This window comes from Macaca nemestrina, chromosome 16, assembly GCF_043159975.1.
Source record: "Macaca nemestrina isolate mMacNem1 chromosome 16, mMacNem.hap1, whole genome shotgun sequence".
Lineage (NCBI taxonomy): Eukaryota > Metazoa > Chordata > Mammalia > Primates > Cercopithecidae > Macaca > Macaca nemestrina.
Window position 1 is genome coordinate 84,059,090 of NC_092140.1, and position 13,361 is coordinate 84,072,450.

General features: G+C 41.9%; 2 protein-coding genes across 37 annotated transcripts in view; one reads left to right on the plus strand and one right to left on the minus strand.

Annotated features, from left to right (window-relative positions):
* The window catches only part of LOC105491720 (epithelial stromal interaction 1), a 307,766-nt gene that overhangs the window by 167,661 nt on the left and 126,744 nt on the right, over positions 1-13,361 (plus strand). For 32 of the 35 annotated variants that reach the window (XM_011758361.3, XM_071081425.1, XM_011758360.3 and 29 more), the window contains one exon: positions 9,830-9,920. In XM_011758361.3, the coding sequence (XP_011756663.1) occupies positions 9,830-9,920 (91 nt within the window). Of the gene's footprint in view, positions 1-9,829; positions 9,921-11,462; positions 12,944-13,361 lie in introns of those variants that run through there. The other 3 variants (XM_071081429.1, XM_011758362.3, XM_071081433.1) reach the window with 3 other exon arrangements.
* Positions 1-13,361, minus strand: part of LOC105491719 (family with sequence similarity 216 member B) — a 67,694-nt gene that overhangs the window by 24,530 nt on the left and 29,803 nt on the right. The gene's annotated exons all lie outside the window — the stretch shown is intronic.

Sequence of the window (13,361 nt, forward strand, 5' to 3'; positions counted from 1 at the left end):
TGCTATTATGTATATATTTTTCATTACATTTTCTAAGTGGTTACTATTTCTATATGGGAAAGATACTGATTTTGTAAATTGGATTGCTACCAAATACCACATGCAAAGATACGTTCCAGATGAATTTTAATCCTAAAGTTAAAAAATAAAACTGCATCGCAAAATATATTTATGATATGGAGGCACTGAAGGATTTCTTAAACAAAAGAACAAAAACAAAATAGTCAAACAAAGAATGATGAATTTGTTACATAAAAATTAAGGTTTCCAGTTCAATGAAGGAGACAGACAAATGATGGATTGAAAAAAATTCTGGCAATGTCTAAAGCAGTAAGAGATTAATATTCAGAATTTATAAGGAACTGTATAAACCAACAAGGAAAAGGGCAATAACTCTAATAGAAAAATGGGCAAAGGATTTGAACTGGCTTTTTACCTAAAAGGCTATTGGGTATATAAAAAGATGCTTAAACATATTCATAATTTTAAAAGTGCAGATTAAAACAACAACTAGTTATCACTTTTTACATCAGACAAAAGTTGGAGAGCTGTATAACATGCATGGGATGTGGACAGTGGCAATGCCAGTCGACTGCCTGTGGGAGGGTGGCAGGTGCTGCTGGTCTGGAGTACAGTGTGGAGCTGCTCAGTCAGATCATAATTCTCGACCTAGGCATACGGACCTTACGACTCAGCATTTCCCCTTTATGGTGTATATCCCAAAGGACTTATCCCACAGGCTCATAAGGGGCTATAGGAAGATTTTCATCACAGGGCTTTGATGAGAAGTTGGAGGGAATCTGGTTGTTTATTACTGGTAGTGATGGAGGCACATGGTGGATTACTATGTAGCCATTCAAAGCAACAGGCTGGATGATAACACATTCAGTGTTTGGTGAAAGAAGTGAAAATTTAAAATTAGTAGAATGAACTCTATAGTACAATACCATTTAAGGAAATTTAAAATATAGTCACACAAAAGAGTGCACACTTTGCTAGAACACATAAAAATGAATGAATACATCCCAAGTAAATTGTTGCTTATTGAGGGAGGAAAGGGGAATGGGAATGAGGAATAAGCATGAAAGGGAATGAATGAATGAATGAATGAATGAATGAATGAATGAATGAGTGAATCTGGAAACTTTTTAAAAACTGCAAAAAAGAAAGAATGAACATATTTCCCCCAACAGCCATGCCAACTCTTGCAGATGATTTGGTTAGCATACTCTTTAACAAGCTTAGGATATATGACTGCAAAGCTGACTTTCCTTAATATTTGTAGATACTGAATTATCAAGTGTCTCCTCCTTAGTAATTGCAGTGATCAGAGAATTATTGCTTTGTGGTTCTGGTAACTCCTTGGAAGGTGTAGCTGAATTATAAATATCAGACAGCAATAGTAGGAGTAAAGTCATTTTGCTTTTATATTAACCACTCTGGAGGGATGTCTTCAATCCTGGCTGATGTAGTGACACCACTTTGACCAATACGTACTCTTCATCGGCCATCTGACTCCTGGGAGACAGGATGATTCCCTCTTTTGAGAGAGATGATATACTATTGGGGAAATCTTTCTGAAATAAGTGAGCCTCCTCTAGATAGGGTTTACAATTTAAATGGAAATGGAGGAAAGAGCTCTGTTCGATGATGACTGTAAGGAAGTCAAGACTTTCCCCCTTCATTTTGTACTCCTTTAAACAAGCTGGGCTGTTTTATTCATTATTGCTCATAGTGTCCTAGGCAGGTGTAACTGTCACATAGCAAGAGATGAACTCAACAGGGTGCAATCATAAAATAACTTTATGTTTCCTCCTGAGGTCCTTTCAAACCTGCTCAATGTGCTTGTTTAAGTCCAATAGATTTTCCAGTAACTTCTAGATTATAAAAAGTCCTCGATCACTTCAAGTCACAAGGATAGTCTAAGTCCAGCAATTTGAAGAGGCAGACAGTTTAATAATACAAATTCTGAACTTCATTTAAAGTTTAAGGTTCTACCTTCTCCCAGCTCAGAACTGCTTCAGGCTGAGAAGCCAAAGATGAGGAGAGAAGGCATTACCAACATCCCAGACCACCTTGATTTAATTTCAGGAAATAAGATGACTCAGTGCTGGGCTTCAGTCCCTGTGACGTTCAGTTTACTCATAGGTCACCCTTACTCCTAGGGTGTATTTCTTTTGTAAGTACACAAGTTTCTCCTTCTTTGGTAATCCTTGGACTCCAGCATTTGTCTGTTTATTCCACAAGGCTCTCAGAACTCTGCTCGTCTTCTCAGTTGCATATTTAAATGACAGCAGACACCCCTAGAGAGAAAGCTGCCCTAAATGTCTGGCTTACTTAGCAGGCTTTTCTGTTTTCTCTAGATCTTGCTCTTTAATTCCTCATTGTTTTATTAGTTTTCTGAATATTTCAAGTGTATATTTATTATATATTTCCTGCTTCAGTGGGAAGATTGGTTCTAATGGCCTACCCTGCCATTATCAAAAAGAGAAGTAAGTTCTTGTTACTTTTTAATTAAAATATTTTCTTTATTTTCTACCAGTTCTCCATCAATATTGGCAACCAGCTGATATTTCTAGTCTCCTTTGTCTGTTTCTGTCTGGCTATTGAGTCCCTTACATGCAATTTTCTTTGCCTAAATATATGTATATATATTTGTTTTTAACTATTATTGCCTTAACAGGCAGGCCAGGTTGTGAGCTTCTTTTTTAGAGGGCTGACAACTAGTAGATAAATAGTAGAAGGCACAGCAGTTGCTACTCTTGTGAGACACCAATAAACAAACTGGGTAAAACTACCAGCTCTCTGTTGAAGCTTGGAGTGGCAGCCTCTTTACTTGCAGGTCCCTTTTGATCACGGTCATAAAGATTGGGAGCCATGTGACCCACCTGTAAGTTTCCTTTTGGTTCCACTGGGATTGGAAGGGTATCTATGGGCAAATGGATGATGGCTTTCCCCCAGATGAGTCACAGGCTTCCATCAGTTAAGGCACCTCTGGGAGCCATAACATCTCAAACTCAGCCCCTGGTATAAAGAAGAAGGAATCTCTGGATTCTGTGCGTCATTCCATAGCTCTCACCAGGCCCCGAGAGGAGCAGAGTTTAATGTAGGTTCTCTGCCTAGACTTCCCGGGAGAATCCTCAGCTACCCGAGGCAGCTCTAGGTGGCCAGTTGTTCTTCCCTAACTATTCTTTACTTCAGAGAGGAAGTTGTTCTGAAATCCCTTCTCAGTATCTTCTTTTCCTTTCTGAATCTACTCTTACAATTCCAGTTTTTTGTCTCATAATAAATATGAAGAACCCTAGGCTGAGTTTTTTCCCAAGAATATGATAATGATGATGATGACACCATGAGAATAACAACAATATCTACAACCACTTATTGGAAACCTATTAAATAGCAGACACTGTGCTATATACTATCTATACACTGCTTAATTTAGCCCCCTCAAAAATCTTATAGCAAAGTTTCATCTTTCTTTATAATTGAAAAAATTGAGGCTTAGAGAGTGAGTAACTTGCCTATGGATTATGTCATTAGTAAGCAGCAGTGTTAGTATTTTACCCTTGTAAGAGACTTCCCTTTTTATTACCCTTATACTTTCAAATGAAAATCACGTGCATATGTTCTGATAAAGAATTATCTATTTTTGTACTTATTTTTGAAATCATCCTTACAAAGTTATTCAAAATAAATCACATTTAGTATTATATTTAACTAATCATTTAAAGACTGTCCCTGTCTCCACCCAAATCTCATCTTGAATTGTAACTCCAACAATTCTTACATGTTGTGGGAGGAACCCAGTGGGAGGTAATTGAATCATGGGACTGGGTCTTTCCCGTGCTGTTCTTGTGATAGTGAATAAGTCTCATGAGATCTGACAGTTTTAAAAACGGGAGTTTTCCTGCATAAGCTGTCTCTCTATGCCTGCTGCCATCCATGTAAGACATGACTTGCTTCTTCTTGCCTTTCACCATGATTGTGGGAAGGCCTCTCCAGTCATGTGGAACTGTAAGTCCATTAAACCTCTTTTTCTTTCAGTCTTGGGTATGTCTTTATCAGCAGCATGAAAACGGACTAATACAGTAAATTGGTACCAGTAGATACCTGAAAATGTGGAAGCAACTTTGGAACTGGGTAACAGGCAGAGGTTGGAACAGTTTGGAGGGTTCAGAAGAAGACAGGAAAATGTGGGAAAGTTTGGAACTTCTTAGAGACTTGTTGAATGGCTTTGCCCAAAATGCTGATAGTGATATGGACAATAAAGTCCATACTGAGGTGGTTTCAGATGGAAATGAGGAACTTGTTGGGAACTGGAGCAAAGGTGCCTCTCATGTTTTAGCAGAGACTGGTGGGATTTTCCCCCTGCCCTAGAGATTTGTGGAACTTTGAACTTGAGAAAGATGATTTAGGGAATCTGGTGGAAGAAATTTCTAAGCAGTAAAGCATTCAAAAGGCAACTTGGGTACTGTTAAAGGCATTCAGTTTTATAAGGGAAGTAGAGCATAAAAGTTTGGAAAATTTGCAGCCTGACAATGTGATAGAAAAAATTCCATTTTCTGAGAAGAAATTCAAGCTGGCTGCAGAAATGTGCATAATGTTAATCCCCAAGATGATGGGGAAAATGTCCTCAGGGCATATCAGAGGTCTTCACAGCAGCCCCTCCCATCACAGGCCCAGAGGCCTAGGAGGAAAAAGTGGTTTTGTGGGCCGGGCCCAGGGTCCCCATGCTGTGTGCAGCCTAGGGACTTGGTGCCCTGCGTCCCAGCCACTAGAGCCATGGCTGAAAGGGGCGAATGTAGAGCTTGGGTTGTGGTTTCAGGGGGTGCAAGCCTTGGCAGCTTCCACATGATATTAAGCCTGCCAGTCCACAAAAGTCAAGAATTGGGGTTTGGGAACCTCGGCCTAGATTTCAGAAGATGTATGGAAATGCCCGGATGTCCAGGCAAAAGTTTGCTGCAGGGGCAGGGCTCTCATGGAGACCCTCTGCTAGGGCAGTGCAGAAGGGAAATCTGGGGTCGGAGCCCCCACACAGAGTCCCTACTGGGGCACTGCCTAGTGGAGTGGGCACTGTGAGAAGACGGCCACTGTCCTCCAGACCCCAGAACGGTAGATCCACTGACAGCTTGCACCATGTGACTGGAAAAGCCACAGACTCTCAATGCCAGCCTGTGAAAGCAGCTGGGAGAGAGGCTCTACCCTGCAAAACCACAGAGCCGGAACTGCCCAAGACCATGGAAACCCACCTCTTGCATCAGTGTGTCCTGGACATGAGACACGGACTCAAAAGAGATCATTTTGGAGCTTTACGATTTGACTGCCCCGCTGGATTTCGCGTTTGCATGGGGTCTGTAGCCCTTTTGTTTGGGCCAATTTCTCCCAGTTGGAATAGCTGTATTTAACCAATACCTGTACCCTCATTGTATCTAGGAAGTAAATAACTTGCTTTTGATTCTACAGGCTCATAGGTGGAAGGGACTTGCTTGGATTGTAGACTCTTAAGTTAATGCTGACATGAGTTAAGATTTTGGGGGACTGTTGGGAAGGCATGATTGGTTTTGAAATGTGAGGACATGAGATTTGGAGGGACCGGGGCAGAATGATATGGTTTGACTGTGTCCTCACCCAAATCTCATCTTGAATTCCCACATGTTGTGGGAGTGACCCAGTGGGAGGTAATTGACTCATGGGACTGGGTCTTTCCTGTGCTGTTCTTGTGATAGTGAATAAGTCTCACGATATCTGATAGTTCTAAAAACAGGAGTTTCCCCTGCACAAGCTCTCTCTTCTCTTTGCCTGCTGCCATACGTGTAAGATGGGACTTGCTCCTCCTTGCCTTCCACCATGTTTGTGAGTCCTGCCCAGCCATGTGGATCCATGAATCCATTAAACCTCTTTTCTTTCCCAGTCTTGGGTATGTCTTTATCAGCAGCATGAAAACTGCTATTATTTACCAATTTTACAGACTCAAAGTCTAAAATGTAAAGATTTTCTTGAAAATTTGTCATCCATTATTGCAAGACTTTTAATTTCTTTCCTGCCACTACTTAACTGTAGAAACTTGAGAAAATTGTATGACATTTTTATAGGTCTCAGTCTCTCAACTGTGCCTTGAAAGAGTGGCTTAGATTATCTCTAGGCCTCCTTGAGATTAAAGATGTTTTTGCATTATTAAAAACATTATATAAATCAAATTTTTTTTTTTTTTTTGAAATGAAGTCTCGCTCTTGTCACCCAGGCTGGAGTGCAGTGGCACGATCTTGGTTCACTGCAAGCTCCGCCTCCTGGGTTCAAGCAATTCTCCTGCCTCAACCTCCCAAGTAGCTGAGATTACAGGCACCTGTTTTGTAAACTCTTTATTTAAGTAAAATTGCCCCATTTTAAAATCAAATTGTCATTTAAAAAAAATCTACGTGGTTTGCTTTAAACAAGGTACAAATTTTCTTACATAGATAAAGGTAGATTTCAGATGTTGGGAAAAATATGTGTGGCAGACACTATTAGCTGTTTTCCTTCTGTCTGTCCATTTCCTCTCAATCTCATTAATAGACACTAATTTAGTTCAGCATGGCCATGTGCCCAGCTGAAAATTATAGCTTCATCATCACACATCAGAAAGATGAGCACGTGGCACAGTCCTGGCCAGTGAAATATAAAGTGACAGCTTCTGGGAAGTGTTTGCTTTTCTGATTTAAATACCACCCCTTCCTTCCTGCCCCCCGTTCCTTCTTCCTCCCTGGGCAAATGACTTAGGGGACCAGCTGCCATCTTATAACAAAGCAGACAAAAGCTACACGCTAAGAATGGCAAAGCAGAAAGAAGACCTTGATGGTATCGTTGACAGTCTGGGTAGTCTAATTCTAGATTTTTCTGTCATGATTGAATAAACTGCCGTATTTTCTGTTACCAATAGGGGTTTTGTTACCAATATGTTTGTAACTGATTCAGCAGGTATTGATTTTAGTCCCCAACAGTAGAGTGAGATAAAAGCACATTTTCCTTTCTGTTCTCAATCAAATTTAATCTTTCTGACTGTCCACATATTTGGTTGGTGGGACATACATCCTCTGTCATTTCTGTGTTTTTCTGTCTTCTCAAGATTTCTAGATTTGGGGCTGGGGGGGGTTGCTTAAAAACACAAAAATAGGGCTGGGTATGGTGGCTCATGCCTGTAATCCCAGCACTATGGGAAGCCGAGGCGAGCGGATCACCTGAGGTCGTGAGTTCAAGACCAGCCTGACCAACATGGTGAAACCCTGTCTCTACTAAAAATACAAAAATTAGCTGGGTGTGGTGGTGCACACCTGTAGTCCCAGCTACTCGGGAGGCTGAGGCAGGAGAGTTACTTGAACCTGGGAGGCGAAGGTTGCAGTGAGCGAGATCATGTCATTGCACTCCAGCCTGGGCAACAAGAGTGAAACTCTGTCTCAAAACAAACAAACAAACAAAAATGGAGAAAATGCCAGATACTTGGTTCACAGTGGCTGCACTCACTCAGCATTTATTTACGAATTTTCCGGGGACAGTGTAAAGGTGGGGAATACACAATGAAAACACCTTTAGCTGCAGGTGTGTAGTCAAGGCTTGGTCCTCTGGCTTTGGCTGGGCTGCAGACCAACTCAGACACGCCCCACCAGGGCCATCTGCTCCATCAACTACAAACCTGCCCCTGGAATTCTAGGCCCCTGGGTTCCTAACCAGAGTCCCAGGTTCAGGTATCCTGTCGTCTCCCATCTGGGTACTACTTGGTCCTCCTACTAGTGGAAACCTGCAAAATCCCAATCTACTCTTGGTCTTAGGACCCTTAACTTTCCCTGGGGTCCAGGAACATCTGCTTTATCTACTTCAAACAGTCCCTAACAGTCCCTGCAACTCCTCCCCTTAAGAAGGGATCTGTCTTACTTTTCAAGATCACAGCCAGTACTTTTATGCTATCTCAGTTATACAGATGAGAAAACTGAGGCATAGAGACCAAGGGTGAAGTCACCCAGCTAGTAAGTAGCAGAAACAGGATTTGGGTGCACATGGCCTGGCTCCAGACCCAGTTGCTAACCACCGTATTGTGCTACTCTCTACCTGCAACACGAAAGCTCCTCACTTTCTGTTTGGGTATGGGTAAACACATTGCAACTCATAAAAATACAGTGCTGACCTTTTCCTGGGTGAGATGTGGGAAGGGGTGTTAACTCCCAGTTGGTATTTTCCTTGATAACTCACTGTGTTTTGTATCCAATGAAGAAAAATACGTTGCTTTTAAACAATGCGCTAACTTAAGCTTCCTATGTCTCAGTTTTCTCATATTAAATGGGGGATAGTCATTTCTATTATGACTTTGCCTCTGTATTTTACCTTATCAAGATTCAGTGACAGGAAAAATAAGGTATTAACTAAGAAGGTTTTTGAAATCTTCAGGGAAAACAATGTGGTATTTTAGTAAGAAAATTGATACAACATCTGATAATATAACTGGTAAAATGAATTTTAACTTTGGTGTCCCTAGACGCTCCCTATTCAGTTCTTAGTAAAATATATTTCAATCGAGAAGAAAATAGGGACCCTGCCAACTAGTATTAATGCTTGCTTGCCTATTAATTGAAGCACACTTTTGGAAAATGTTGTATGTATCTGGGGAAATATAATGCATTCAGCATAAGAATAAATCTTTTTTTGAGAGAGCTAGACCTAGAGATTTTCTCACTTTTCTGTCATTCCGCAATCTTTCTGGTTTATCAGCTCCTTTTTCTCTGCTAAGCAGTGACGGTAATGCATACAGTTGCCTTTTTCAGTAAATCATCCTTTTATAATTTGGCTTTCTTTCAATCTTGGATTCCCATCAGAAGGGTTTTACCTCAAGGCATATTGCAACCAATTTCTCCCATAATTAATGCCATATCTGCCTCAGAGTCCATTTTAATTCCCAGATGAAAATTGATGAGGCAGCCAACCACAAATAAGGATCCCGTAGCACTGATTAAACTATCAGACTAGTTTCCAGGCTATCATGTTACAGTGCCAAATCATAACCAGAGGGTGAGTTTTCTGGTCTTTTGCAATGTATATTGCTCATAGTAAGTGTCCATAAATTGCTATTAGCAGATGAAGAGAAGCATTTTATATGGCCCCTATCAAATTCTACCAGACAGACTAATGATTAAAGAGGTTTGTGTTACAGGAACCAAGACTGCATAGCACATGAAAGAAAATTGTATCTAGACTTGATAAAAATGAGCTACAAACTGCTACAAAAATCACCAGGACAAGAAAAACTGACTTAGGTGTTTTTTGTTTTGTTTTGTTTTGTTTTGTTTTGTTTTGAGATGGAGTCTCGCTCTGTTGCCCAGGCTGGAGCCGGATCTCTGCTCACTGCAAGCTCTGCCTCCCGGGTTTACGCCATTCTTCTGCCTCAGCCTCCCAAGTAGCTGGGACTACAGGCGCCCGCCACTTCGCCCAGCTAGTTTTTTGTATTTTTTAGTAGAGACGGGGTTTCACTTTGTTAGCCAGGATGGTCTCGATCTCCTGACCTCGTGATCCGCCCGTCTCGGCCTCCCAAAGTGCTGGGATTACAGGCTTGAGCCACCGCACCCGGCTGACTTAGGTGTTTTTATCCCATCCACATGGAGTGTGGATGGTTAAGTCAGGTAGCTGCATTTTATCTAGGAAGACCAAATTCTCTGTCTACCAGCCTTCAATTTCAGATTCCAGCATGAGAGTTGAATTGGAGGTGGATGCGAGTGGCAGTTATTCACCAGTCAGTAGCAAGAATTCATTCCTTCATCCCATTCATTCATTCACTCACTCACTTAATATTTATTTACTTATTTTCCAGGTGCTGTGTGAAGAATGGAAACATGCAGCAATAAAGACACCAGTCCTGGTGAACCTGATGCCCGATGGCTGGTGTGGCGGCGGACAGATAAGTAAATAGATCATTCTATACACGGTAGTCAATATAATCTGATAGAAGTAAGCATGAGGTACTAGTCAAGTATGCAAGTATCTGTGCATGAGTTGCTAGTCAAGTATTCGTGTGTGCATGTGTGAAGGCTTCCTGGAAGAGATCACTGAAACTCTAGGAGTAGGTAGCCAGGTTAAGAAGGCGGGAAGAGTGGGATATTTGAGGCAGTGGAAGCAATTTGAGCAATGTGTGGAGTGGAGACAGAACCTGACTGTTTGATAAGTTTGGAAGGTTAATCATAGCTAGAACAGGGTATTGGAAGAGTTTTGTAGAGGAAAAGATGAGTAGACGGAGGCTGCCAGATGTTCTCTCCCAAAATATTTGACCATCATCAGTATCAGCAGGGCAGATATTAGCGTGATTATGAAAACATATATGTGTGTGTGTGTATATGTATGTATGTATATTTAAATGCATTACATATTTCAATCAGTGACACGTGTTTTTCTAGGTATCTTTTTGGCATATTTTTAAGAAAGACATTTTGAAAATTAAATGTAGTCATGAACCCTTCACCACACCCAAAGAACCATTCTTGACACTCAAGCAGAACATTTTATGCCCCAGTTTGAATTATCTGACTTTGGTTTCTCTCACTGATACCTGTAGCCCCTCCAAAGTAGTGGTAGACAGAGCTGAGACAAGAAATTTAACAGCTTTTTCCTGTTGTAGAAAAATCTGCATTTAAAACATACTGACTTACTGAATTAAAGTAAGTCACTCCGCCTCTTAAAGACTCAGTCACACATCCAATTTTCCAGTGGCCTGTGGCCACTGAGTGTCACAGAGTGTGGAAGTCTGTAGGGGGCCAGTCCAGAGGAGGGACCACAAGGCCTGATTGTCCAGTATCAATTGATATCCACAAAAGAATGCTGGCTCATAAAAATAAATTGAAAAAAAAAAAAAAAACCCAGCAACACAGTGAACAGGTGGCTTAGTATGAGGCTGTGCTTGCACTTTTTAATGAGCTGATTTGTTTCCAGAATTCGTTTTGGGCAATGTATTAGTCTGTTCTCACGCTGCTATAAAGAACTACCCAAGACTGGGTAATTTATAAAGAAAAGAGGTTTGATTGACTCACAGTTCCACAGGCTGTACAGGAGGCATGGCTGGGGAAGCCTCAAGAAATTTACAATCATGGCAGAAGGCCAGCACGTCTCACATGGCAGGAGCAGGAGGAAGAGAGAGCAGGAGGAGGTGCTGCACATTTCAAAAAGCCAGATCTCATGAGAACTCACTCATTATCATGAGAACAGCAAAGGGGAAGTCCGCCCCCATGATCCAGTCACCTCCCACCAGGCTCCTCCTCCAACACTGGGATTACAATTTGACAAGTGATTTGGGTGGGGACACAGGGTCAAACCATATCAGGTAACAAAACTTCCAGTCTCAAAAATGATAAGTCAATTTTACTGCTATTATAATTCGTAAAACTGTTGTTGATGATGATAATTGTCAGGCCTCTGAGCCCAAGCCAAGCCATCACATCCCCTGTGACTTGCAGGTATACGCCCAGATGGCCTGAAGTAACTGAAGAATCACAAAAAAAGTGCAAATGCCCTGCCCCGCCTAACTGATGACATTCCACCACAAAAGAAGTGAAAATGGCCGGTCCTTGCCTTAAGCGATGACATTATCTTGTGAAATTCGTTTTCCTGGCTCATCCTGGCTCAAAAAGCTCCCACACTGAGCACCTTGTGACCCCTGCTCCTGCCCGCCGGAGAACAACCCCCCTTTGACTGTAATTTTCCTTTACCTACCCAAATCCTATAAAACAGCCCCACCCTTATCTCCCTTCGCTGACTGCCTGCACCCAGGTGGTTAAAAAGCTTTATTGCTCACACAAAGCCTGTTTGGTGGTCTCTTCACATGGATGCGCATGTCATTTTCGCATGTCAATGATGATGATAGCAGTTATTTGGACAGTAACATGCCCAAGACAAATCCAAGAGAGGAACACAAACAAAATCAAATGGAGAGATTTGACTTTGCCCAAGTTCTTCTCAACTAGAAATTTCTAAAGGTGTTTTGTGTGGAATGCTGTGCTATGTGAAGTTTTCAGCTATTCAACCGCAAGGACATCAAGCTGTTGGAAGAGATTCAAAGAAGGACAATCAAACTTGGATGGAGCTGACTTACAGAAATGGGCTAACCTCCAGAAAGAATGCCATTGAATCCAGAGAGAGGTGCGTTGAATCAGCCTTTGCTGACGAAGCCTGTTCACTGTACTGCTCAGACCTCTCCATCCTGGTGGCATAGGGCTTAGGCCATTATTCATGGTCTGACTGGTCTCAACGTGGCCATCTTGCCTTTGAAAAAGGGTAGACACAGAGCATGTTCAGACAGAGCCATACTGTGTGATTTCTTCAAAGAGAGCTTAACTGCAGTTTTGTCAAGGACTCCTCTTGCTCCTTCCTTCCAATTTAGTCCTTAAATGTGGTCCAATTACAACAGGAGGAAAGTCTCACAATCTAGAATATTGGGGGTTTTATCACTATTCATTTTATTCCAAATTTGTTATACCTGAAATTGCTAATTTAAAAAAATGAGTTTAGGGCTGAGGTGGGAGGATCATTTGAGGCCAGGAGTTCAAGACCAGTCTGGACATCATAGTGAGACCCTGTCCCTAAAAACACTGAAAAGACAGTTAGCTGGGTATGGTGGCAGGTGTCTGTAGTCCCAGCTACTCAGGAGGCTGAGGGAGGAGGATAACTTGAGCCCAGGAGTTGGAGACTGCAGTGAGCTATAATCATGCCTCTGCACTCCAGCCTGGGTGACAGAGCAAGACCCTCTGTCTAAAACAAATATATTTGATTGAAAATAATCATGTAATAATCCTGCTTTGACTAAGACAATGGAACTATGACTTTTAAAAAAAAAGTATTTCAGCACCATATTGTCTTTCAGAATTTGGATTAATAAATGACGTAACTGCTTCAGGGCAACAGACCCTCACTGCAGCTGCTTAGCCCAGGAAGCAGCAAGGTCAGTACAAGGAGAGCCACAGGCCTGGGGAGATGCATGCCTTCCTTCCTGGCCAGCTGGATCTCACTACTTAGCCCAGATCACCTGCAAGAAGGACAAAGTCAAGCACTTCACAGTCAGTTGCAGTCCTTAAGAAGGTGGCCAGGAGCTCTAGGAGGATTCAAAGCCCCAGGGATTTTTGGTTTTCATGTATACACTTCTCTTTACATATGTGTTTCTAGACATCCAATCAGCCTTGCAGGTTTGTTCCCACTCCTAGCATTCAGAAACACTTAAGAGCAGGGTGGGTCAAAGCTGCCCACCACATACACACACAGCAGAGTGAGAGAAACTGCCCTGTAGGACAGCTCCAGGCTCACGGCCACCCCTCCTCACATGCATGCCTCCTCCTCTTCCACCAAACCACAACAAACTCCTT